General features: G+C 38.1%; 2 protein-coding genes across 4 annotated transcripts; both read left to right on the top strand.

The window, feature by feature from the left end:
- Positions 1-2,624: 2,624 nt before the first annotated feature.
- LOC106920755 (arf-GAP with dual PH domain-containing protein 2-like) lies at positions 2,625-8,960 on the top strand. Of its 2 annotated transcripts, XM_014991967.2 has the most exons (11): positions 2,625-2,882; positions 3,299-3,429; positions 4,719-4,810; positions 4,979-5,067; positions 5,836-5,948; positions 6,037-6,183; positions 6,360-6,443; positions 7,881-7,943; positions 8,029-8,106; positions 8,251-8,479; positions 8,572-8,960. In XM_014991967.2, the coding sequence occupies exons 1-11, from the start codon at positions 2,795-2,797 to the stop codon at positions 8,598-8,600; spliced, it is 1,143 nt and encodes a 380-aa protein (XP_014847453.2). In that variant the 5' UTR covers positions 2,625-2,794; the 3' UTR covers positions 8,601-8,960. The 2 variants fall into 2 exon arrangements, with proteins under 2 accessions (XP_014847453.2, XP_014847452.2); XM_014991966.2 differs by having other exon boundaries at positions 8,251-8,960.
- Positions 8,961-9,494: 534 nt separating this feature from the next.
- rhot1b (ras homolog family member T1) lies at positions 9,495-25,065 on the top strand. 2 transcript variants are annotated; one of them, XM_014991959.2, is made up of 20 exons: positions 9,495-10,050; positions 10,556-10,614; positions 10,696-10,777; positions 12,316-12,359; positions 12,452-12,505; positions 12,643-12,695; positions 12,841-12,949; positions 13,949-14,050; positions 14,648-14,746; positions 14,856-14,964; positions 15,076-15,196; positions 15,285-15,369; positions 16,390-16,535; positions 18,271-18,371; positions 18,567-18,697; positions 19,452-19,535; positions 20,867-20,989; positions 21,076-21,278; positions 22,228-22,350; positions 24,002-25,065. In XM_014991959.2, exons 1-20 carry the CDS (start codon positions 10,014-10,016, stop codon positions 24,117-24,119), a joined length of 1,983 nt encoding a protein of 660 aa, XP_014847445.1. In that variant the 5' UTR covers positions 9,495-10,013; the 3' UTR covers positions 24,120-25,065. The 2 variants fall into 2 exon arrangements, with proteins under 2 accessions (XP_014847445.1, XP_014847446.1); XM_014991960.2 differs by lacking the exon at positions 22,228-22,350 and having other exon boundaries at positions 9,496-10,050.
- Positions 25,066-25,704: the final 639 nt, after the last annotated feature.

Genomic DNA, 25,704 nt, shown 5'->3' on the forward strand with positions numbered 1-25,704 from the left:
CGGAAATGCATCGTTTACAACGTCTGTATATCTTCAAAATAAAACTAAATAATAAACGGAAAACCTTTTCTTCACCCGAGTAGAAAATATGTATTATTGTTGGCCAATCTACCCATTGTTAATCGGAAAAATATGCATTAAAATGAGTAAATATACACATCGGCAGCACATTGCGTACCTTGCATACCAGTGATTCTTGAGAATAGGGACAAAATGGGTTTTAATTTTCCCATATTTTTTTTTAATTATTTCTCAACCTTATGTATGCAAATATGACAAATAATGTTTAGAAAATATGAAGATGCCAAGGTACAGGCTCCCAGTTGCGAATTTTTTTAAAAAAATTACATTTTTAATCGACCTGACCCAGAACTTTGTCATCACCATCTGACAAAAATAAATCTAAAATGATTTTTAAAATACCCCATTAGTGATATTTTTACTCAATTTACAGACAAATGCTTCTCAAGAAATAAAATAAATATTATTTAAAACAAAAAACAAGAAAAAGTCCATCTGATGGAGTTGACAGTGCATGACGGAGTTGACACAGAACTGAAGGTGGTGACAAACTAGTGAGTAAAATGAAAAACTTGGTACATGTGAAGTAATGCAATTCATGTAAAATACATTAAAATGAATTAGTTGCACAATTAAGTGAGATTTGACAACAATTTCACTGAAAGAGTCAGAAAAACTCTGACGGAGTTGACATCTGACGGAGTTGACGAAATGCCAAACTACCTCAATTTATATGATGTTATTCTGAAGGAGGCCATATTGTAGCTCGTCAGGTCCATGAAATCTTTACAGTTTACCAAAATTAAGCTTTTATTTCGCAAAATTTCATCAAAGTTTTGTAAATTGTCAGTTATGGAGTTGACACAGCATGGTTGTGACAAACAACTTAGGAATAAAACAGAAGAAAAAACTAAAGAATAACTTAAGCTAACCGGAGCTAACTAGCCCTCCTAACAAAGGAAAAGAAACGACAACGTCATGGGGTCCTCAGAAGTTCTGGTGCCCCCCAATAATGCCTGATTTTTTTACATTCTTTTCATTTCTGACGGTGTTGACAAAAACTAAGGATAAATTTCAACGGAGTTGGAAAATATCTAAAAATTATTTTTAATTCAATTTATCGATACTTTTATAATTATTTATATGACTACTTATACTTAATTGTCATAATATATAATTTTAGTATTTCTTTAATTGTTTTAAACTATAAGGATGTATTGAGTTCTGCTCCTGGACAAGGGCTTTTACAGGCATCATCCACCGACTAATGTTTAAAATAAAAAAATATTCAGCAAAAAAAAGAAAAATATACATTGTTGTGCTCACATGACCCAGGTTAGTTTAGTTAGATATTTGAAAAATATATATTTTGTGTATATTTTATTCAAATTTCATGCTTTATCCATAGGACCTGTTTTGTCCCTATTCTCAAGAATCACTGATACATAAACATATTTTTTGCATTAATGGAACCCCACAGTCCCGAAGCTCAAAGACGGCCCTGAAAACCAAGACAAAAAAGGTGCTCACTGATTTTCGGAAAACAGTCCCATCTGTTTTTGTAAATAAATGTGAAAAAAGATGAGAGAATATCAACGTTCAAGTTTCTGGGAAAACACATTTCCTACCCTCAATGACCTTCCTGAGAACTCTGAGAGAGAGAGATTAAATTGCCACAACCACTGCTCTGCACATCATAACTTTGTTGAACAGCAGTTCTTCATCTGACAGGGAGGCCCTACAGAGAATCATTACTTACACAGGGAATAATAAACGCATAACTACCTGATGTAGTCACGTTTACCACATACGTTTCAGTCATATTTCCAACTATAAATCTCATATTTCTAACTATAAAACTCATCATTAAGATAGCACATGTGACTCTTAAATGTCTTTCAATGAAACAGTGAACATTTTTTGTTGTTGATGTAAATGATTTCTTGTTGCAAAGAGTCCAACTTCTTCATTGGCGGTAACTGACATATCTGCTTTTGTTACTGATGTTTGCTGCATTAGTGAAACATGACATAACCATCTCTGACTACAGGGTATACAACAAGCTTTTGGATGCTTCCTTATTCTGTATAGGCAATTGTTCAGGTCAGTGTGTCCAAACCTTTCCTCCCTTCGTCTTCATGCACAGTCCCTTACTCGCTTGTGTTCAACCTAATCAGGCGTGTTTGTGTCTCTTAAAAGTCCTGCTCTGATACCAAATATGGTTCTCCATATAATCTACAAAGCATCTCATACCTTGTTTCTGCTGTTGAAGTGTTAGAAAAAAGTAAGTGGATTGTTTAACAAATTATATATCTAATCAAGTGAAAAATTTAAACAGAGGGGAAAAAAACAACTAGTGTCTATTCTTCCTTTAGCTAGCAGCTTGTAAAATACTGTAAACTGAAGGTAATAATTATACACAGTTACAGTGTAACTCCACCACCAAGATAAAATCTCATCCTTGCCAGTCAAACTCCAACTTTTTTTTATGAGCTGCAAGCCAATAAGCTGATACGGTAAGTCAATCGCTGTGCAGCAAAGTGGCGTTTGTTTCACTTCCTTTCTAAGTTATTTCTGGACCTCTGTGTTTTGTATGCAGAACAATAAACTTCATGATGCTGCCCTGTTAAGAGGAAATACTGGCCCAGTGAGAAGAAACTGTGTTTTTATCTACCCCAGAGCAGAACAGCTCAGAGTGGAGCCAGCATGGAGTTGATGCCTAGTAGCTGTTTCCTCTGGCTTTAGCTGTCTGGGTGACAGCGAACTTTCCTCTATGGCCAGTCAGAGCAGAAACAACAAAATCCTTCTGGATCTGGTGCAGCAGCCGGGAAACAACCAATGTGCTGACTGTGCAGCTCCTGGTGAGTATGCCCTCTCAGATTTATGATATCTGGACATTTTGTACTGCATACTAAGGTTTTCAAAACTTTTTTTTTTTCATCCATTCCTGATTATATTGTAATGGTTTTATTTAACAAAGTGAAAACAGTAAATAGTCGCTTGGAGCCACGTGATGTTTTGATGAGCAGAGCATTTAAAGTTGTGTTTTATTGCTTTGGTCACGTTTTAGTATAAAGCTGTATTAAGGGAAGCTCTGACTCCTGTATAACTGTGTTACGACCCAATTGTTCCTTTTATAACTCCCAGCATTTGGTACCATGAGGGGAGTTTAGACAGTATTTGCCTGTGTGACAGGAAGACATAGACAGAATACTAACTTTTTCATCTGCTTTGGTCCGTCTCACAAAGTAAAAATTGTGGTGTTTCACTCTCACAGAGCCTGACTGGGCCTCGTACACTCTTGGCGTGTTTGTGTGCCTAAACTGTTCGGGCATGCACCGCAACCTGTCCACAGTCAGCAAAGTGAAATCCATACGCCTCGACTACTGGGAAGATTCATTAGTGCAGGTAGTGATTTGTAATATAATAATATTTTTTTCTTTCCAGTTTGCTTGCGAGATCGTTTTTCTTTCAGTGTCTGACCAGATTTTCCTCAAATGCACAGTTTTGTTTCAGTTCCTATGGGTTATTTTTCTTGTGGGAAAAGTTGAAATGCTTTTCAAAAATAATTATTGTACCATCATTATCAGCATTAAAGATTTTTCACAAGAGAAAAACAGCTGACTCCACAGACATCACTTAGAAAGCAAATGACAATTACTATTGCAAATGACATAGTGAAAAGAATAGGGGTTGCTTAAAAATGATTCCAGCTTGTAAACACTGATAAACAGCAAAACCCAAAGGGAAAACCAAAATCAAGATACCAGTACAAACAGTTCATACCAGCCGCACAGAGGAGGAAGATTGATTATCTGGGGAAAGACAAAAACTGGGTGCCTCTTATTCAGTTAGTTATTTATTATTAACAGTGTGTCTGCTGAACTTTGGCCAAGATTTGGTGAGACAACAGGACAATGGGCTTAAGAACGGCAGGAAACCTACAACAGAGCCGCTGAAAATGTAAAAGGACAAAGGCATTTTGACGGTTCAAAAACTGTACATAAAGAGTGTTATGGGCTGGGACTTCAGTAAGAGGTTACCATGGTACCTGTTCGAGTCCTTACAGTTTAAGGGGGGCAAAATATATTTCGATTTCATTAATATTTGTGCATGTTTTTTGCGAATACAATATTTTCTAAATTTTGAAATAAAACTGCTTGCCAACTAGTCAGAGAAGATATTTTGCTGGATGTTTACATGGATAGTAATAACAAACAAGCCTACTACACAAATGTTCCATAAAGTCTTTGTTTTTGGTGTGTTCAAGTGAGTTTATAACATTGAGGGCCTAGCATGGTTGCTAGAAGTTTTTTTATATGGAGGACATTTATAGGAATAATCTTGTGTTTGTAAGGATTTTTTTTTAAATAGGTCAGTGAGCCAAGCCAAAGGTAAGTGAGTCAAACGTCATGAAAAAGATGATGACTTCTAGTTATTAGTGGTGAATGGGGTTATACAAACAAAATCATGGCTTCTGCTTTTTGACTGATGCTTTGACAAAAAAAAACATGATGTAATTTTTTCAGAGGTTGTTCATGTCCATTGTTGTCGTATGCCATGATTTACTGAAAGAAACTTTAACCTAATTTATTAAATAAAAAAGGTTTGCTTCATGTATCCATTTAACTTTAAAACATTTGAAAGAAACTCAATAAACATGTAGCATTTTAAAACCCATCATGGTGTGGTTTCAGTTCATGCAGGAGCGGGGGAATTCTGTTGCTAAAGCCTTTTTCGAGAAGTGTCTCCCTGCCTTCTATTACAGGCCACAGGAACACGACTGCATGTGAGTGACCTTTGTTGCATTTGACACTTATTCACCTCATCAGCTTAGCATAGATGGAAAGCTAATACTAAACTGTCTCAACAGGACATAAATATGGATCAAATGCTTGAGTAAATAATGAAAAAACTTCTGCCACCCAAAGCAACGTGTGTTTATGCTTTGTTTCAGAGTTCTTAAGGAACAATGGATCCGTGCAAAGTATGAAAGACGGGAGTTCACGGGAGAAAACAACGATTTTCTGCAGACTTACAACTTTGGTGACCTTCTTGAACTTCTCAAGAACACTTAAAAGTTAAATGGTGCTGTTGTCACACTTTTCCATGTGTGTTTTTATTGAGAAAAAAAAAACATTATCAGGGTCTAGTCCAGTGGAAATAAATCAAGTGTTGTCACATCTTTGAACACTGTGTATTTCTTTTGATGCACTCTTCCTTAAATAGTGCATGCTTACTGGGAGCAAGAGTGTGTGATTCACAGAGTTCTACTGCATCAGGAGAGGGTTCATTAAATGTGTTGTCTAATTTTTCAATATTTAAGAATCAAATGATCATCTCAGGACAAAAGTTCAGTCTTCTATGGATGCCCTCAGATGATCAATTGATTAACTAAATTATTCATATACCAGGCCATGCTGTCAGTTTCGCCTTCAAACATTCAGCATACCAAGCAGAATGAATCTTCACCAGCGCAGACAAAGCAGCTGCATAGGATAGCATGAGCTTAGGTGATGATACCTAAGCTCATGTACTAGGTGATTGCAGTGATAGATTGGAGTAGCATTTGAGTGATCTTGTAGCAGAGGGTGCAAGTGTGATACATGAAACTTGTGAGAGCAGCATCATCCGGGAGCAAAATTTGTTGTCTAAAAGCCTCCATTCGCATGTGACAAAATTGTGTATGCTACACTGTTAAATAACTATAGATGTGATGCTGGGTCCTTCTTTATCTACAGAAAGGATAGCTTGACAGGGGCTTTTGAAATGTGAATCTAATTTTCAATAATCTTTGTAATGTACCTACTTTAGATTTATTTGAATCAACACTATGGAAGAAGGGCAGAGACAACAAACAGTTTCTCAAGAGAATCTTTGTGCTGTCACAGAAGGATTTCACCCTCAGGTACTTCACTAAGGAGGATGTAAGTTATTTTCATTTTAAAAGCACGATTACATTAACTTCTTGAGAATTTTTCTCTGTACTGATTACATCTTCTCATGAAAATCAAGTCCAAGGTTGCCAAAGCAGTTATCAGCATGAAGGATCTCAACGCACATTTCCAGCCACAGAAAATCGGCCATCCTCATGGGCTGCAGATTTCTTATCTGGAGGATGAGCGTACAAGGAACCTGTTTGTTTACCATGAGAATGGGCAGGTAAAGCAAGCTTCCACAACTTGTCTTAGATATCTGGGATTAGAGCAAATCCAAATATATAGAAATCATATAAATTCCTCCATTTATACTAACTAAATAAACAGACCTGGAAGAAAGTCCACTTTTACAAAATCTTCTCAGCTTTCTTAATTTGTTGTATCTCTTACTCCTTCCAGGTCATTGTATCATTCTTCACTGCTATTCGTGCCACACGCTTGGCGTATCTCCTGAAGAAACATCCCACTCTACAACACAGTGATGTGAGACAACTTTCACTCTACTTTACCAAACACTGATGTGATCCGAGTTCGTCATCTTCATTGGTTCACAATAAAATGAACATTAACCATGTTGAGTCAGACTGTAGAGCAGACTTTGTTTGAATGTGGATGTGCAACAAAACTGACACTCATAGGTCAGTATTGGGAGACAGTGTTACTTTCAATACAAAGAGTTTAATTTAACCCCTACTCTACCTCGCCTACAGATATTTTTGTTCCTATTAGGCCCACTACCAAACCTCATGTCACAATATATAGGCTTTGGTTACATTTGCATTACTCTCACTTCTTTTGGCTACTTCCTTTAGAGGTCACATTCACTCCACCCACAGCATTTTCCACTGTAACACTAATTCTCTGCATACTTTGCCTCATTACCTTTAATAACATTTTCTGTGATATTAGTCTTTTCCTCTCCATCTTCACCATCTTCTGTCCACTATATCCACTGACTCTGCTGTGGAGCTTTCCTAAACATCCCAACATTTCCTCTGTAACTTTGTATCCGATTATATACAATCTTATTCACATTTGGTCACAAAACAGTCACTGCTCAGTACATTGTGAGAGATTTTATTGGTAGGGCAAAAAGAGAAGTGCATATTTATCAAGTGGAAGGAAAATGACAAATGTTTTTTGTTTACTGTTAATTGGCTACTCTAGATTACGCTTAGGTGTGTGTGTATGGTTGTGCGTCTGTGTTTACCTGTGAAGGACTGGCAACCTGTTCAGAGAGTATCCTGCCTTTTGCCCAAAGACTGCTGGAGATAGGCGTCAATCCAGTCGTTTATCCTTTGTAAGGATAAATGGTTATAGACAAAGGACGGATGGCTTGAAAATCCAGTCTGATTGAGCTTGAGGTGTTTTGCAAAGATACATGTGCAACAAATTCTCTAAACATGCAAAGCTGGGAAACAGATGTTCCAAAGAATTTGCTTCAAAGGTACTTTTTATATAGAGATTTTCTAAATGGCTGACAAGAATCATTTCCTTCCACTTTACAAATATGTGGAAGGAACCAAATGTGAAAGAGTTTCAGGGTTATTGATACTTTTACAAAGAATTGTAGTCATTTCTGACATTGTCCATGTCGGTTCCTTCCAACGGAAGTCTTAACATCTCCAGCTTTGTCTTTTTGGCACTACCATCTGTTACTGCTCTGCCACTCCACTTCATACCATTCTCCTTTCCTTGACTCTTGTGTACTACCCCTGCTTCTGTTGGACTCATCCATCTACACTACAGCAATGCCAAACATGTTATTACTATAATAGTTTATGTTTATAGGAAGACTACATTTTTCCTACAGTACATAAAAATCATAGAATTGAGCTCATCTAAGCTGCTGACTATTTAAACCGCAATACATTTTAACTTAGCAATTTTACCAGTATTGTTTTTGTTTCTTTTGAACAGCTAATACCTCAGATAACAACTCATTGCCTGAAGGAGGGCTATATGGAGAAAACCGGCCCAACGGTTTGTTGTTATAGCACGATTTATGTATTTATCTGGACTAGCCCAACTGCTGTCCTTATCAGATTTCTGCATTTGTGTTTTTCAGCAACGTGAGCCGTTCAAGAAGAGGTGGTTCACTCTGTGCTCAGTGAACAGAAAACTCCTGTACTGTAAATCTCCACTGGTAATAAGCCAATCTTTTCTAATACACATGAATGTTTTTGTTGGAGTGTATTTATAGCTTAAAAAAATAAAAGTAATTATTGCGCAAATTAAATATTTCCTTCCGGTTGCATTCGAAACTCTTTTCTCTGCACCGAAATGTTAGGATGCCATGGATCTAGGCGCCGTCTTTATCGGGTCTCAAGACCACGGCTACTCCGTGTCAGAGAGCAGCGGCCGGTGCACGAGGTTGGGCCGGTGGCACTGTGGGATCACGATGGAAACTCCAAGCAGGCAGTTTGTGTTCATGTGTGAGCAGGAGCAGGAAAGAAGGGAGTGGATGGAGGCCTTCAGAAAGGTCATCTCGCAACCCATGACCCCGGAGGATTACGCCAGTACGATGATGTTGCTCCAGCTGACACCATGCAGAACATTTCAGATCAAAGAGGCTCCCTCGCTATCAACTCTCTTTCTTGTTTCCCTACAGATGAAGCCACTTTGAGGAGAGGGAAATGACTGGGACGTTTTGACAAAGTGACTCCTGCAGCTGGGCTGCTGTGGCTTCCTGGGGCTGGTGTAGATCAGAGGCAGCTTCTTCTTACTAATAGTTATTGTTCTAGTGGACATAGAAAAGCATTTTGTTTTTGCAGCATGCCTTATGTATTCAATGGAACGCAATACTGTATTTATTGAAATACTTACTTCACATTTAAAAAAATAATTATAGTAATCTAGAATAATCACTCTAAGTTCAAACAGCACATTTACCATGTTTTGTGTATATTTTTATGTAACTGAATTTGCACATTTTTAAATCTTTTTTTACTGTCTGTGACTCTAACCAAACAGGAATAAATATTAGATTTGTTTACTACATCTATCTGTTTTTCCATCTGTCTCTTCATCCATTGTGCCACAGAGCAAAGATTCTTCAAACATTTTTCTAGAAATGCATTTCAACTCAATAGCATGGCCTAATCTACATCTAGCTGAGAATGTTTGTATGAAGCGCACAAACAAAAACAACAACAACAACACGCATTACAGTATAACTATAAACGACCTACATATCTGTGAATATAAACACAAAAACGTTGGAACTGGATTTGAGTTTGGCTTTTTTTATTATTCAGGATCGCTTACTAGAACATAAATCTAACGGTAGAAGAGGTGCAGTATACAATATTTACCCATTGGCTAATATTAAATTTCTTAAAATAAGTCCAGCAGCAGAACTTTCCTGCTTTCCAACTCCTCTCCTCCACACATTTGTGTATGGTGTTTTTCCATTTATTGCCACGCGTTGGCGCAAGTTAACGAATCTTTCTGTAAAGATGTAAAAAATATTCAGATGACGCACTCGGATGCATTTTTCTTGTACCAGAGAAAGCCAACTAAGACAAATGACCGACAACACAAATACCTTTTTCTATTTTAAAGCTATTCTAAAAGTGTTTATTTCAATATTACAAAAGGGACAAGTACTTTGTACGTATATCTGAGATATCTGACATGTTTAATCCTGTGTTGGCTAAAGAGAGGAGGCGTGGCGGGGCTCTGCCCGCTGATGAAGCAGTGTAGCGGGCGCAGAAACTTCCTCTGATTCGCTGTCTCGTCACGGCTGGGAGCTGAATGCCTATCCGGCTGAGACTGGCGGCCAGGAGGAGTATTAGCTTATAGCACACCCTGCCGTCACTCCGGATGTTAAAACCGGCTGTGCGGTTCCGACATGTAGGGATGCGTCGCTCACTGGGAACCAGCGCGCAGCGGAGTTGAAATGCGGACGTAGCCGTTAGCGAGCGGGCCAGGCCGCGGTGAGCTGGCTGGCTGTCTCCCTCACCCCCCTCCCTCCAATCCTCTGCACCGGAGCAGGAGCATGAATGTTGAGCGCAGATCTCTGCATCGACTCTGTTGAAGACGTTGGAGAAGATGCGGAAGGACGTGAGGATATTGCTTGTGGGGGAACGTGAGTGAAGCTTTGGTTTAGCTGTCGATGTGTTTGCAGAGTCAGCCTCTGTTCACTTTAGATGACACAGATGCTCCCACCAGAGCATGTGATGCTGAGTGTCTTCATGATGATGATGATGATGACGATGGAGGCTCAGTGGATATCTCTCATCTTACTCTGAAATTATCTAACTGGTCTTTTGTAATTATTCCACGTTATTATTAAAAATAGGTACTTACCCTCCTGTTATTCCTTACGAACATTTTTCCTGCATGCTTTTATTAATGCAAGTGATTAGCTGCAGCTTTTTGAGATGACAGGAGGAAGGGCACTATGCACATATTTTATTTCTGTAATATAGTTTCATAAATTCAAAAAGTGTGAGCCAGTGACGTCATGTTTAAACAATTAAGTGATGCCCTGTAATTCAAATGCACGGTAATGAATTTAATCTGTTCGTGAATTATTTTTAATCAGGATTTTCAGCTCAAATGCAATATTTATCTCTAACCTCCCTCCCCAGCCAAGGTGGGGAAGACGTCCCTCATCATGTCCCTGGTCAGCGAAGAATTTCCAGAAGTGGTATGAGCTGCTTACTTTTACACTGCTGCTTTTTACTGACCAGTTTAACGTGCAGTAATGAGTGTTTTCTGTTTGGTACAGGTTCCCTATCGAGTCGAGGAGATCACCATACCAGCAGATGTGACACCAGAAAAAGTTCCCACACACATTGTGGACTATTCAGGTACAAAGTGGCCAGATCTGTCCCTCTTATCTGTGTTTTATCTTATCTGTGTTTTATCCAGCGACTTAAAATATTCATACCTCTTGATTCTTTTATTATTTTATTTTGTTACTTTACAACTACGTAGGATTTGTTCTGATAGACCAGAGGTCTGCAACCTGCTTTGAAGAGAATGTGTGCAAATTCATGTCATATCTTTTTTTTTATTTTAAAACCTAACAACAGAAATAAAATTGTGGATAGCTGAAAATGACAAATTTTATTTTGTAGATGTTTATCAAAAAAATATAAATGATCTTTTTTTTACGAATATATTTTATGTAAATAAGTTTTGGACTTAGTGCAAAAATCGTTATTTGTAATAGTAAAGGTTTCAGACTACTTTGATAGAACAACATAAATATGCATATTTGTAAAGTGATGCATGATTTATAATTTTTTTTTACACATTGTCTCTTAACTGTAGCATGGATATGCATTCAGCTTTTCAGACTAAACGATTTCTTAAACTGTCTTTTGGTTTTGTTTCCACCCATTTCTTTTCCACTGCAGTCTCACATCTTTGATTTGTCTTCTTAGCAAAATAGCTCAAGTTAGGTTGGATGGAAAGCATCTGGGTTTAACAGTTTTTTTCTTCCAGAATTACTCTGTATTTACCCCCATCCATCTTCTCACAAACTTTTACCAACGTCCATGTCCCTGCGTAAAGAAATGCATTCCCACACCATTGTGCTGCAACCATCATCTTTCACAATTTACTGAGAAATTTCTTGTCATGAAAAGAATATGTGTATATCATGACAACGATACGTTCCAGTTAATGATGTCTGAATACTCCAAATGCTTCCTATGTTCTCAGAATTGTTTAAGTTGCTATTTTTTCCACCATTTGTTTTATGAGAACATTGATAAATTTGAAAATACCATCATTGTGTGCAGTTTAATGATACAAATCTCACTTTTTTTACGTAAAAGTAAGAAGCCCATTTCAAATGACATGTTTTTAAGAGCCGTATTTTTGTTTGTAGGATTTTTACATTGCAGTCACTGCCACACAGTCACTTAAAAAACACTGCAATAAAGTAGATATTATTTATCGCCACCTATTATTGTCCCAAAAGTATCACAAAATATTGTGGTACATTTTTACATCCACATTGTTCGCCCCTTCTGCGGGCCTCTGAACTGCGTGTCTTTGCTCGGTGTGTCGGTCTAAATGGAAGACTATTGTTTGAGGTTTGCAGTTGTGTCAAACTGTGTTCATGGCTCTTGATTTTGCTAATTCAAAGAGTTTATTAGGTGACTTTATTTTGGGGTTTCAGGAGTTTCAGCTTGTATCTTACAAATTTGTTATGTTAAATGTAAATGACGTGTCCCTTTTCTTTTTTGTTGACCATTTGGCACTACTGTGTGTTGATCTAATACATAAAACTTTAATAAAATACGCTGTAACCAAAGTCTGTGGTTACAGCGTGGCGAAATGTGAAAGGTACGACTACTTTTGTAAGAAGTACGCTTTACCTGTGCTCCTTCCACAGAGGCGGAGCAGACAGACGAGCAGTTGTTTCAGGAGATCTCTAAGGTCAGTCGGTGAATTCTGCTTAGCTCAGCCAGCTCAAAGTGTTTAACTTCATGAGAAAGCCTAATGGCCGACTCTGCTGATCTCTCCTGTAGGCAAATGTGATTTGCATCGTCTACGCTGTCAACAACAAGACTTCCATCGAGAAGGCGAGCCTCTTCTGCTGCTGGCATTTCCATAATTTGCTTACATATCAGTTAAACATTTCAGCACATGAGGCCGTTAAGGTGTTGTGGAAGACTGCAAATCTTAGAAACAATATATTCTGTCCTAAATATCTTTACAGGTGACAAACCACTGGATTCCTCTCATCACCGAGAACACAGACAAGGATAGCAGGTGCGCACATTTAAACCTGATTGTGAGATTAGCTACTGCTCCTCCAAGACATTAAAAAAACTATATAGAAGAAGCCCTCTTCAATATTCCATGTTTTTATTACTGCTTGTTTTGGTTTTTGACATGTTTGTCTTAATGTGCCCAGAGTTCCTCTTATCCTGGTGGGGAACAAGTCAGACCTGGTGGAGCACAGCAGCATGGAGACCATTCTGCCCATTATGAACCAGTACAGCGAAATAGAGACATGTGTTGAGGTGAGAGAGTGTAACGCCTGCAAGAATAATATCACACAGTTCATTCAATGACGAATACATAATCAAATTATATACACAACATCCTCTGAATTTATTGGCATCCCTGGTACAAAAGCGTAAAAGGCTTTGAAATAAGTTCATCCTTTAATTCAGTTGCATAATCTCACCAGATTTTAATTTATTTTCATTTTCTTCTGCTAGTTCAAAGATTTCATAGTGGCATGAATTCTAACAAGAGCGCCGTTGCTTGTAGAGGAGGAACAGGCCAACATTTCTGGTTACAGATCCTCCACCATACCTTAAATCGACGCTTTGTTTCATAACAAATAAACCTGCAGCGTTTTGTTTCTGAAAATGCTCAGTCTTTGTTTCATCTGGTCAACGTCCAGAGTTCCTGTTAAAAGTCCCAGTAGAGTTCAACAAACTCCTCACCGTTTCTGGCATCACTCCCAAACAACAAGTTGGAAAATAGATGGCATCTAATGGTTGTTACTAAAACAATTTTTTCCCCCACCTCCCGAAACACACACCTGTCTCATTTAGTCAGCATATCCTCTCTATATAATCTGATTGCTTCATATATGTCCAATCTTTCAACATGTAAATTGTTACTTCTCAGCCCAAAGGGAACTGCGATCTTATCATGTTAGGACACTTGAGCTCATTGTGAATTTTCACGTTTTTCTTAAAATCATTCGGTGTCTTCTTTTGAGATTTAAAAAGATACATTTTACACTTTTCCTCAGTTTGTCTTGAGCTCCCGACAGGAAGTCCTTACACGTTGATGATCTCTAAACGAAGCTCCACCTGCGGCTGTTTTTTCAGACGCACCAATTAGTCTGAAGCGTTGCTTAGACGGATCGCGTGTCTTAATACCCTGTCTGACTGCTACTTAGAGCAGCTCTTTAACAGTGCTTCTTTTTCTCAGGGCTTCAAACCTGCATGTGAACGTAGGAAAAGCACGCACATATAAGTTTTGTTTTATTCTTCTGTTTGTAGTGTTCGGCAAAGAACCTGAAGAACATCTCTGAGCTGTTCTACTATGCCCAAAAGGCAGTCCTCCATCCCACAGGTCCCCTCTACTGTCCTGAGAAAAAAGACGTAAGCGCCAAACGGAACAAACTACACACCTCTCTTACTCTGCATGAAGACCTGTGCTGAACATAGACGCACCAATCAGAGTTTTAGTAGGAAATTTCTGCTCACTGATTTTTGCTAGTTCAGGTCTTTCTTTTTAAGAACTCTTAACAAACAGTACTTGATCCTGCTTTCTGGATATTAAGCATCTGATTACTAGTAATTAGCATCACAAATGAAGTTCGAGATACTAACAGTGAACAGTAAGCTGTGGCTATTTTGTGTAGAATAAGTAGATGTGGCAGACAGAACTGGACTCTTCTGAGAGTTAAAAGTTTTTACAGCGTCCTGTTAGCTACCAAAACATAGGTTTCTGTTTAAAAGCTCGGTGTGAATGAACACCTGATTATCCTCCTTTGGAAATAGATTCCTTTTAGAAGCTTTTTGGGGGTTCATAAGACTTTATTTTTTAAATCTGTGATGCAGCAGATTGCTAACCTACACGCCAAAGAGTGCTGTTGTTACTTAGATACACTAATCACAAAAGATAAAAAAGGCTGGCTAAGTGTTTTTTATTATTATTATTAACTTTGAATTTGTTATTTGAATCTGTCCTTCCAGATGAAGCCTCTTTGTGTAAAGGCGCTGACCCGAATCTTCAAAGTGTCGGATTTGGACAATGATGGAATCCTCAATGATATTGAGCTCAACTTCTTCCAGGTGAATCTGCTGTTTGTTTGTTTTTTGTTTTGTTTTTTTCAACCAGACGCAAAATTCTGCAAGTTAACTTTCAGTGTCTTTAGTCTTAACAAATATTCTTCTGTGTCAGCGAGTGTGCTTCAACAGCCCGTTGGAGCCTCAGGCGTTGGAGGACGTGAAAAACGTGGTCAGGAAGAATTTGATGGATGGAGTGCAGCATAATGGACTCACTCTAAAAGGTTGGAACCGGTTGGAGCCTTTAATTACATTTTCATGCACGCATGTGCCAGTCTTTCTTTATTCCTGACTGGATTTGGCCTGTTTGCACCTTTATGCCCCCCCTCTGGCAGGCTTCCTGTTTCTGCACACACTGTTTATTCAACGCGGTCGCCATGAAACGACCTGGACAGTTCTTAGGAGGTTCGGATACGATGACGACTTGGAGTTGAATCAGGACTATCTCTTCCCCCCGTGAGTCTCACTTGATGTATCATAGATATTACACAGTGCAACCTTTACCTCTGTGTTTAAATGCGAGCTAAAGCTTTGCTCTTTTCAGGCTGAAAATTCCTCCTGACTGCACCACGGAGCTCAATCACAATGCCTACCTCTTCCTGCAGAGCGTCTTTGACAAACACGACAAGGTACGACCCCGCGCAGCTTGTTTTCTGTTTGCTTTAGCCTCTGTCCTGACAAGACACTCGCGGGAAGCTGCTCAGTACCCAGAAATACAAACCAGCATACTTCTCCTGCTGCCAATACCGCCCCCACCCCTGAGGAGCTGAGGAGCGATTTAACCTGCTGGCACGGAAGCGGGATTTACCGGAGAATAAGCCGGTGGTTAAAGGGAAAGTCAAAGGTTGAAAGTGGCGGATCGTGCCTTCTATATGTTGTAGTAGTGATTAGCCTCCATCTAGAAATGTGTAGCTACGTCCAGTCAGGTTTGTTTTCTGAGGACGGATTCATCTCTGGTTTTTCATTTTGTCTACACCTCTTTATGGTGGTTTTGAGATTAATGTTTTTATTTCAGGCCTGGGTTAGTATGGAAAACAAATCTCTAGTTTGGACCAATTATCTATATTTCTCAATTTTATTTCCTGTCCATAGTTTAGCTGTATTCATCCATCCATCCTGGTTTGAACACATTTGAACACTTTGCATGTGTCTGTCATGAATTAATAGTGAAGTTCTCTATGTTGGCTGATTAGCTGACTATATGTTGGCTTATTAGGTTAAAAACCATGGACTTTCAATCCTAGCAAAAGTTTAGCATTTAAGCTAAACTTAAATGCAAAAGTTTAGCATTTAAGCTAAGCTTTTGCTAGCAGAAGCAGCCTGGGAGTCATAGACTTTATATAATACAACACAACGTTGCAGATCAAGGGTAAAACAAGAATATTTACAGCCCCGTTCAGTAAATTGGAATAATATTAAAAAGCCCATTTAAGTGAAATATATTATATAGTTTAATTACAAACAGATGGATTTTTGAAAGCCTTTATTTCTGTTAATTATAATGATTTCCTACTTAGAGCTAATGAAAACATGACATTTAACATCATAATATTATATCAGACCAATAAAAAAACAACAGGAACATTTTTTTCAATGGCACTAGAGGTCTGGACAACCGTATTTATAAATGAACCTTTAATGACTAACAGGATCGTGACTGTGCCTTGTCTCCTGATGAGCTGAGGGACTTGTTTGACGTTTTCCCCTACATGCCCTGGGGTCCAGATGTCAACAACACTGTTTGCACCAATGACCAAGGCTGGATCACCTACCAGGGCTACCTCTCACAGTGGACGTAAGTACCGCAGATGGGAGGAGAGCACCGCAAAAATACATAACTTTCTACTGCCTAATATCTTAGAAGACTTGAAATAAGACAAGACTAACATGCAAGTAACTTTTTAGCAAGATATAGAATTTTGTTTTAAGACAACAATTCATTAATAATTATGGAGTAATTTTTTACTTCATACTTTTAATGTAGTTTTTCTTGTTTCTCTTTCTTTTGGTTTTGTTTTGTTTGTATTTCCTTCTAATTCATGTAAAGCACTTTGAACTGTCATGTTGCTGATAATGTGGCATATGTAAATACAATTACCTTATCAAACATAAATAAGAAATACTAGTTCTACTGGCTTATTATTTCACATTGGCAAAAATGTCTTGTTTTATTAGATATTCAGCCAGTTGAATTAGAATTATTAAGGAATTATTGTCTTAAAATAAGCTACTTGGTCTTGCTGAAAAGTTACTTGTAAGTTAGTTTTGTCAAATGTAATAAGGTATTTGCACTAGAATCTAGCCTCAAGATTGATTGATTTTGTGTTTTAGCAGTTGATTTAATGATGTCTGCTTGTGGGTAGCTGGACTGACGGCATCATATAAGTGCAGCATGTCTATGTTAGGGCTGTGAATCAGAGAACAGGAAGTGGCAGTGAACACGTTTCAGTTGTGCTTTAATTAAAAAAGAAAACAGCTTTATTGGCCAAAATGAACCGAATCAGCCATTATCCCATGTAAAAAATGTAATAAAAAGCAGCTAGGAACAAAGTGAGTGACGACAGCAGAAAGGAAGCGACAGAGCTTCTCTCTAAGCCGCAGCAGGTCAGACGTCAGACGCTGGGAGGCCCGTAAGGATCCAACTGGACCAGTTCTTAGCCAAACAAACTGTCGGTAGCCGCAGCTCAGCCTTAGTGATTACTATGTTTATAGCGATATTTAAAGCAACAGAACTGGCATTCTGCACCATTCTGATATTTGTTCCTCCTCTGCTTCACAGTAAATCTCCTGTTTAAATTTGCAGCCACATTCCCATGTTATTAGTAATGTGGCTAATAGCACATTAGCCACAGAGCAGGAAGAAATGCACGTGTTGTCAGCTGCCAGAGCTTATTGGAGCTTAATAGATTTAGGTTTACTGAACAGGAAAAGGAAATGTTAAGCATGCTCAAGCCATTTTACACTCAGGAGAGGGATATTGTATTAGACTCATAGAGCTGTAAGGATCACGGAAAGATCAGAACTTTTTCTTTTACTGGTTTCCTCCTTTTATTGAGCTCATTCTGACAAATTTTAACTCAGTCATGTTGGACAAGAGAAGGTTTTTTTCTTCTTTGAAATAAGAACAGGGTACAGATTGGGATTAAGGTAATTTTTTAGGTCTTGATAGTCATGAAAATTTAAAATAAAGTATGGAAAAATATTTGTATTTGCAGACTTTACCTCGTTCTTTCCATTATGGTGGCCTCCCTATCTCATTTTCTTGCTTACTTCCACCCTTTATTCCTTTCATCTTTCCTTGTGTACTTATCTTTCATTTCCTTAATTATATCCTACCTCTCTTTCTTCTTTGTCTTTCCTCCTTTTCTTCAGTCCTTCCTTGTATCTTTTGTTCCTCCTTTGCTTTCTTGTTCATTTCTTTCCTCTTCTATTCTTCCTGTCTTCCTTGTTCCGTCATTTTCTTTCTTGCCTTTCAAACTCCTATTCTTGTCTTCATTCTTTGACAATATTCATCTTTTGCTTTTTTGCAGGTTAACGACTTATTTGGACGTCCAGCGATGTCTGGAGTATTTAGGCTACCTTGGCTACTCGATAATTGCTGAGCAGGAGTCCCAAGCAGCAGGAATCACAGGTGAATTTTACCAGTGCAGTGTTTTTCCCTTAATTAAACAGAATACAGTAAAGTTGTGTTTTTGTAAAATAATGGATAAAACTCGCAGGTGTGGTGTTGGAGAACAAACAACGGCAGCAGCTCAACAGTAATGTTTCTGTTCAGCAGCCTGATCTGATCCGCTGATACCTGTATGTGTGCTTTGGCCCCCTACAGTGACCAGAGCTAAGAAGATTGACCTGCAGAAGAAACAGACTCAGCGCAACGTCTTCCGCTGCAACGTGTTTGGAGACATGAGCAGCGGGAAGAGCGGCTTCCTGCAGGCCTTCTTGGGCAGAAACCTCGTGGTAGGCGCCGGAGACAATGTTAACGTGGAGAGAATACACAGACGGCATATTAAAGCCACAGACTGGTGATGTGATTAGCAGGATTATGTCGTTATAATACGCCCGTCAATAGGTGGGCTATACTCGGCAGCAGTCGCTTCTTAAAATTGATGTGAGAGAAGCTTGAAAGGTGGGAAAGTGTTGTGATCTGATTAACCTTAAATAGGGCTGGTATTTATGGCTGGACTGGTTTTAGAGGTTTTAAAGATGTTCCACTTGCTTGACCTGATGCGCCAGTAAAGCATTTTGAGATTTTCCCTCACTCTAGAATGGCGATTAGTAACCACTTAGCTACTAATAATTTTATGGTTAAAAAAAACTATAGTTATTATTGCTTCCTTAAGTTTTATTTGATGGTGTGAAATGTATTTTATTTTTGAAATAAGTGGGAAACTAGGCGTCCGTTGCATATTCTAAATAAATAAGCAATTTATGTTCATAGTTAAAGTTTGGACACATAATTTATGTAATTTAGTTAAGTTTACCTTCTGTATTCTGTCATATAATTATAACTGTCTGACTTTTTTTTTTCTAATTTGACCTTTCAGCCGTGTTGTAGCATCACAGATGTTTTTTCCTCAGTTCTCCCTTTAAACGCAGAAAGTTGTACCGTGACAGATTTTGTAGCTCTATATTACTTATTCACATGACCTATTTTTTTATGCAGTAGGGATTGTAGATATGTTTATGGAACATTCCACTTCTTTCTTTCTAGCGACAGAAGATGATTAAAGAGGAGCACAGATCCTACTACGCCATCAGCACAACATATGTTTATGGTCAGGAAAAATACCTCCTGGTGAGTATTTGAAATTCTCTATATTTTCCATTGTGTGGGTTGTAATGATATTCAGTGATCCATATGTTATATTGATTTATGCCATAGAAATCCTGACACTAAAGTTAATATTTTCATCCTAAGACTCCATGTGAACATATAAGGTGGTGAAGTTTGAAAATTAAAATCATGTCACTCAACAACATTTAAGCTAGCCTTATAAATGTACAGATGTTGTGCATGATACTTATACTTGTACTAGGCCACCATGACGTGATTAGAGCCAGTTATATAAGCTTTTTATCTTGTTCACTTAATGTTTTTGTAATGCATACTTTTTTCAGTTTGAGAAAAGCATTAAGATTGTTTTTTTTTTGTAATTGGAGCCATAGTTGGTTTTCCACAAGAACAGTTTAATCCAAATTAATCTCGTATGGTTCTCTGGTTTTCAGTGCCTTTAACAATTTGTGTATATACAGATCGTTCTACTTAGCAATTAACCTGCAGCAGAAATGATCTGCAAGTAACAGAACACCATTATATTATAGAAGAGCATAATTAATCATAATTTTTATGAGCAGGAAAAGTAGCAAAAATATTGCCTTCTAAATTTTTTACAGTTAAGGTCATGATCATTATTTTAGCAGAAACTATATCTACATAAGAAACATTGCTATACCAAAGAATTTTTTTTTAGTGTTTTTGTTTTGTGGCACTTGTAGAACGATAGGCATAACACTTAAGGCATGGAGTAAATTCAGTCTCAGACTGTTTAGCCACATTTAAACAAAGCATTTCAGTTTAATATGCAAAATCAACAATCAGGTAAAATTAACTCCTCCTATATCAAAACTAGTTTTTAAGCAAAAGGGAAAGGAGAAAACTATATTGATGCGCCGATGTGAGAGCATAACAGCAAGATTTAACAAAATAAGTTTATATTATCTTAATGCTTAAATTTAGTCAAGTTCCATTTTAAAATAAAGCAGAAAAATTACTTAGTTTTTCTTGCAGCTCAACACCAAGAAAGAGACAATGTGCTAATGAAACTCTTCTCTTCGTACACCAAACATTTAAAGTTAAACACAGACTTTTTTGATGACTAGTGTCATGGCGACATGCTGCTCTGTGAAACCCGCACGGCGGTTTCAAACAGTGCAGAACCTTACCTGACCCGGTCACAACATACAGACAGGAAACTGCAACGACCAACACAGTCACTCTTTTCCTGCTTTTTCACTGTGAACATTGTTGAAAGCAATTGGTTTCTATTTTGTTCCTGTTTTCAATAATTTAGAAATCATAGGGGCCTAACAACAGGGTATAAGCTATGATCTGCCAATCCTTTGCAGCTTCATGAGGTATTCCCAGACTTCGACTACCTGACTGATGCTGATATGGCCTGCGACATTGTCTGTCTGGTGTACGACGTCAGCAACCCCTACTCATTTGAATACTGCGCCAAAGTCTTTAAGGTGGCTTGCTGTGGATTGTTCACATATTAATAGAATCCCACCCAAACACAGACTTTCAAGATCTCCCCGTCTCATCTCTCCCACAGCAATACTTCATGGACAGCAAGACTCCGTGCATGATGATCGCAGCCAAGTCAGACTTACCCGAGGTGAAGCAGATGTACGGCTGCAGCCCTCTGGAGTTCTGCAGGAGGCACAAGATGCCGCCTCCGCAGTCCTTCACCTGTAACACGGCAGCTGAACCAAACAGAGAAATCTACACCAAGCTAACCACGATGGCCATGTACCCGTACGTACGCCGGCATTTCATTTGTGTTGAGGCTTGTAGGCTACACTGTCTTCTGTGTCTGGAATTTAGAAAAATGCAAAGTAATAGAAGTAGCAAAATAGAAACAAGGCAACAAAAGTTGTGAAAGAGAAGGGAATGTAAAAATAATCGGATTTGATTACCAAACAAGGCAGGCTCTGGTTCCAGATGATGCATCATTGCCCATATATGGTAGAGGACATATTGGAGCTCTAAATTACATTTGCTTATCAAAAAAAGTTCATTTTAAAATGACTTATCTGGTTTAAAGAACAATAGACTGGCTGGTTGTGATATTCTTTTTCGCTTTGACCTACCTGCAAAAATTAACTGTTAGCAATGGAGAGAGAGAGAGAAAATGGGGAATGCTTTTACGTTCATGATCACCGTTTACCAGTTAACTAGAAAAGTCTGTAATAGAGCTGTATGACGTTCCACCTGTAGGTGGCACTCTTTTTCATCATGCACCATATTCTTCATGCATTCAGACTGCTGTGTTTGGGATGTTGCTTTTGGGTTGCTTATGTAGCTAGTCAAGCTGTTCTTAACTGGAAACACAAACCACCTTTCATCCTGTAGTTAAGAGTGAAACTAAGTAAAAAATAATTCCCTATTCCCGGCCTGTGCTAGTGAGTGAGAATTAGTTATTTCATGTATTTCTGTTTCACGTGTCCTGTTATATCGACACACTTCTTTTGGGTAGTTTCAGAAGCTTGTTCTCTCCTGCAATGTTTTATAGGGACATTAACATCAGTGGCTTGTTTTTTCTAAATGCAGCTCACCTCAGAAATACTTCTGTGTTTGTTAAGTGACCTCATTGAAACACTGAACTTTTTTTCTTCTACGTTTGTCCTGTTCTTGTGTGTCTGTTTCGCCCCCTGTGCGTCGGTGTGTTTGTGCCGGTGTGTGTCCTCCCTGCGTCTCTCCTCAGCCACGCCCGGCTGCGCTGCATGTGCACCTGCAACCGGTGCACGTTCTGCTTGTGTCAGAACCTCCTGAACTCTGAGCTGCTGCAGACCGTCAGGGCCAAACTCTACGCTGTCGTGCTCAGAAGGTCTCTAATGGAAACTTCTTCTTTTTTCTCCTTCTTTTATGTGTTGAGCTCGCCAGCGCATGCATGTCTTCCCGTTCCCCTACGTTTTGCTTCCTTCATTCTTAATCAGACTGTTAGGTGACATTGCTAGTAATTCACCATTAATAGGCTTTTTCAGGCAAGTTTTGTTTTTAAATGATTAAAATTATGCACAAGATTACTTTTTCGATGTTAGATTGTCCTGTTTTTCCTTTCTGACAGGTTATCTTTATCTTGATTTTAATTGTAAAGGGCCTATAAGCATAATCTTTTAGGCTTTATCGTTGACAAGGATTGCAAGCTGCTCAAACTGTTTATTTTTATCTACATTACATCTAACAAAGTTCTTATTTCTAGTCCTACCGTCTCATGTTCTAACTCTTAATCCTCTCATCTCTCTGCCTGCTTCTTCAGTGTCTTCACATTTTAAAGCTTCTGTCATGTTTTGTTATTAACCTCTAGTTGTTTCTTCTGATTCTTTTCTTTTTTTGCTACTGTCATTGCTTAGACTTTTATTTGCCAGTTTGATGTGTACTGCAAAGAGGCAGTAGGTAAAGAAGTAAATATTTGTTTAAATCGCAAATAGTCAGAATTTGGTTTTTGTGGCTGATTTCTTGTTTTGAAAAGCTTTTACCTAGTATTACTAACTCTGCCCAATCCCAATTTCTCTTTAAGAAAAATCAAAAAACTACATGTAAAACATATTCTCTACCCATCCAGCCTTGCTCTGGCTTTTCATACCTTTGCTGTTTTGCGACTTTGTAGATTTTAGTCTTTTTGTGCTTCTTTTGCCAGATGCCTCCTGGCAAGGAGGAGGTTTCAGTCCTAGTTTAAAGAGAGAAATAAAATCAGCTTTTACTTAGTTATTTGTCTCCCGGCAGTTGATAGTTCATTTATTTTAGCTTGAAAAGGCGTCATACATTGTCACACAGTTTTTTATGATTAAACTGACCCACAGAGGTCATGGACATGCAACGTTTTTAGAAAAGAAAGTTTTACGAGATTTTATAATTTTTCTGAAAACACTTGCCAATAAGAAAAATCTATGAATTTGCAATAGTTCAAGTTGATGGGAAAGAGTAGCAGAGACGTCACATGGTGTGTGTGAAAGAAGTTGCTGTAGTGCAGCTAGCATTAATAAAACCAGTGTCTATTTGTATATTGCCCCGAGGATCTAGAACCTTTCTTCAACTCTTGAGATTTCTAAAATGCTTCCATTATTTCCATGACAGGAAACTGACAATGATAAAAACAAATCCGCTTTACTGCATTAAACTCTTGTAAAGGAGATCTTTGATCTCAAGGATTCCTGTTTGAATAAAAGTTTAAGAAGAAGAAGAAGAATGTGTTTGGCCTTCCTGTTTTCTGAACCAGACAACAGGAAGACCAGGGATAAAATATGGTTTCCTGTTTGAAAGTTACTTCCACCTTTTACTGGTCAGGTTCAAGATGAAAATCGACAGATTCCAGTCATCATCTGATCTCTTCATGCATCTAACATAGTTTTGACAAACCTTAAGTGCATAAACTCTACCTTAACCCTTCCGGTGCTTTCAGTGTTCACATCTCTTTTATGTCTTTCTTTGTTTTCTTCTCTCTGTGTATTTATTTGTTTTGCCTCTTTGCTCAACAGACATATAATCCAAGAAGACCTGACGAGCTCCACCTTCTGGCTGAGAGCAAGTGTCGGGGCCACAGTGTTTGCAGTGCTGGGCTTCGCCGTGTACAGACTACTGCTGAAGACACGGTGATCACCTGGCAAACTGATCCAACCCTTGTTACCATGGTACCCAACAGGGCCAATTTTGACCGATCAACACATTTGGACAATCTTTTATGCAATTAGGATATAATGATTTTTGAAGAATCTCATTAAAACCTATAGATTATTGTTGCAAGTCCCTTTTAATTGATGGAGAAGATATGTGCTCACATATAAACCCTCTACTTTTTCCTGATTCTTTTCACTTGTGTTTCTCATTTTGTGGATAAAATATTTATTTTGTAAGAGTATGATAATTTGTTTAATCTGAATAAAAACAACTAAAGCTATTTATATTTCTATGAAGATCTAGATAAGCTGCTGCTATGCCATGAGTTAAATAAAGCTATTTTTGGTTGCGTGCTGATGTGATAGAGGTCAATTACATTATAATGATTTTTGGGATGTCTGAGGTCTGTAAATAGCGTATATAACATAAAATGGCTTTTCTGCTCATACTTATGGACAAACAATAATAATAAGAGATACATGGCCAAATCTTTCCACACATTTCTGTCTTGTTTGCACAGCCCAGTTGATCATTATTGGGTGTAAGTGTGTAAAAGAAACGCTTTGCTGCTCTTTCATGTTTTCCTGCATAGGTCAGTTCTAACATATGCATGTGTTTCTGTACTAAGGAATTGGCCACACTTGTGTGTAAGCATGCCAGGTTTCTGTGACCTCCATAAAACAGCAATGTCAACTTGTTCCATTTTTTTTAAACATGGATGCTACTCATTTAAGTGCTGGATGGTGCAGAGTTGAGAAGAATAACTGAGTGTTGAGAGAATCAGCTCTCCTTGTCTCTGAAAATGCAATAATGTGGCCACAAAACACTCATTTTCACAAACGTTGCCACGGTATTTATGTATTTCTTCTGCCCGATCTTTCTGAACGTTTACAATAAATTAATGCCGATAAGATGTGGAATAAAATCTGTTCTTTTCTGTCTGTCAGGTTCTATCTAGTGAACATACTGGAACTTGCTAATATATCTTTATCTGTCGTTATTGTTTTCTACCTTTTGGTTTTCCTGAATATTATTAAAACTATTTTTTCTGATTCACAAGGGGGCAGTATTGGATGAAAAAAAGATTTTAAACCATCTGATTTATATAGCCCACACAGTCATAATCAATAAAAAGGAAGATAATCGAAAAGTTTATTTATTTCAGTTGCTCAATCCATTATGTGAAACGGACTTACTGATCTCCTGTAATGTTCTTGTTCTTGGGCCTTTAGTTGTTAGTCAGGCTTGGAATGTGAACATTTGAAAACCAGTTGAAAAACCCACGTGCCTAATTGGATGTGAAACACCACAATGTTTGTCACATCACATAGAATTCCATATTAGGAAGACTCTTCATCACTCTGCAACCCATTTGATCCACTTTATGTCACAAATTATTTACAAAAGGATGATCTCTGAGCATCTGAGGAGCTTTACAACAGTGTAAAGTGACTGTGTTCATGAAAAAGTCATTTCACTTTGGCTGTGGTTAGAGCATGACAAAAGCTTTGAACCACCCTCTTTAACGGCCTGTATTATTTTTATGTGAGCTAAGCTTTTCCAC

Source organism: Poecilia mexicana, unplaced genomic scaffold (assembly GCF_051168715.1).
Source record: "Poecilia mexicana isolate PSO_F unplaced genomic scaffold, ASM5116871v1 scaffold_1, whole genome shotgun sequence".
Classification (NCBI taxonomy): domain Eukaryota; kingdom Metazoa; phylum Chordata; class Actinopteri; order Cyprinodontiformes; family Poeciliidae; genus Poecilia; species Poecilia mexicana.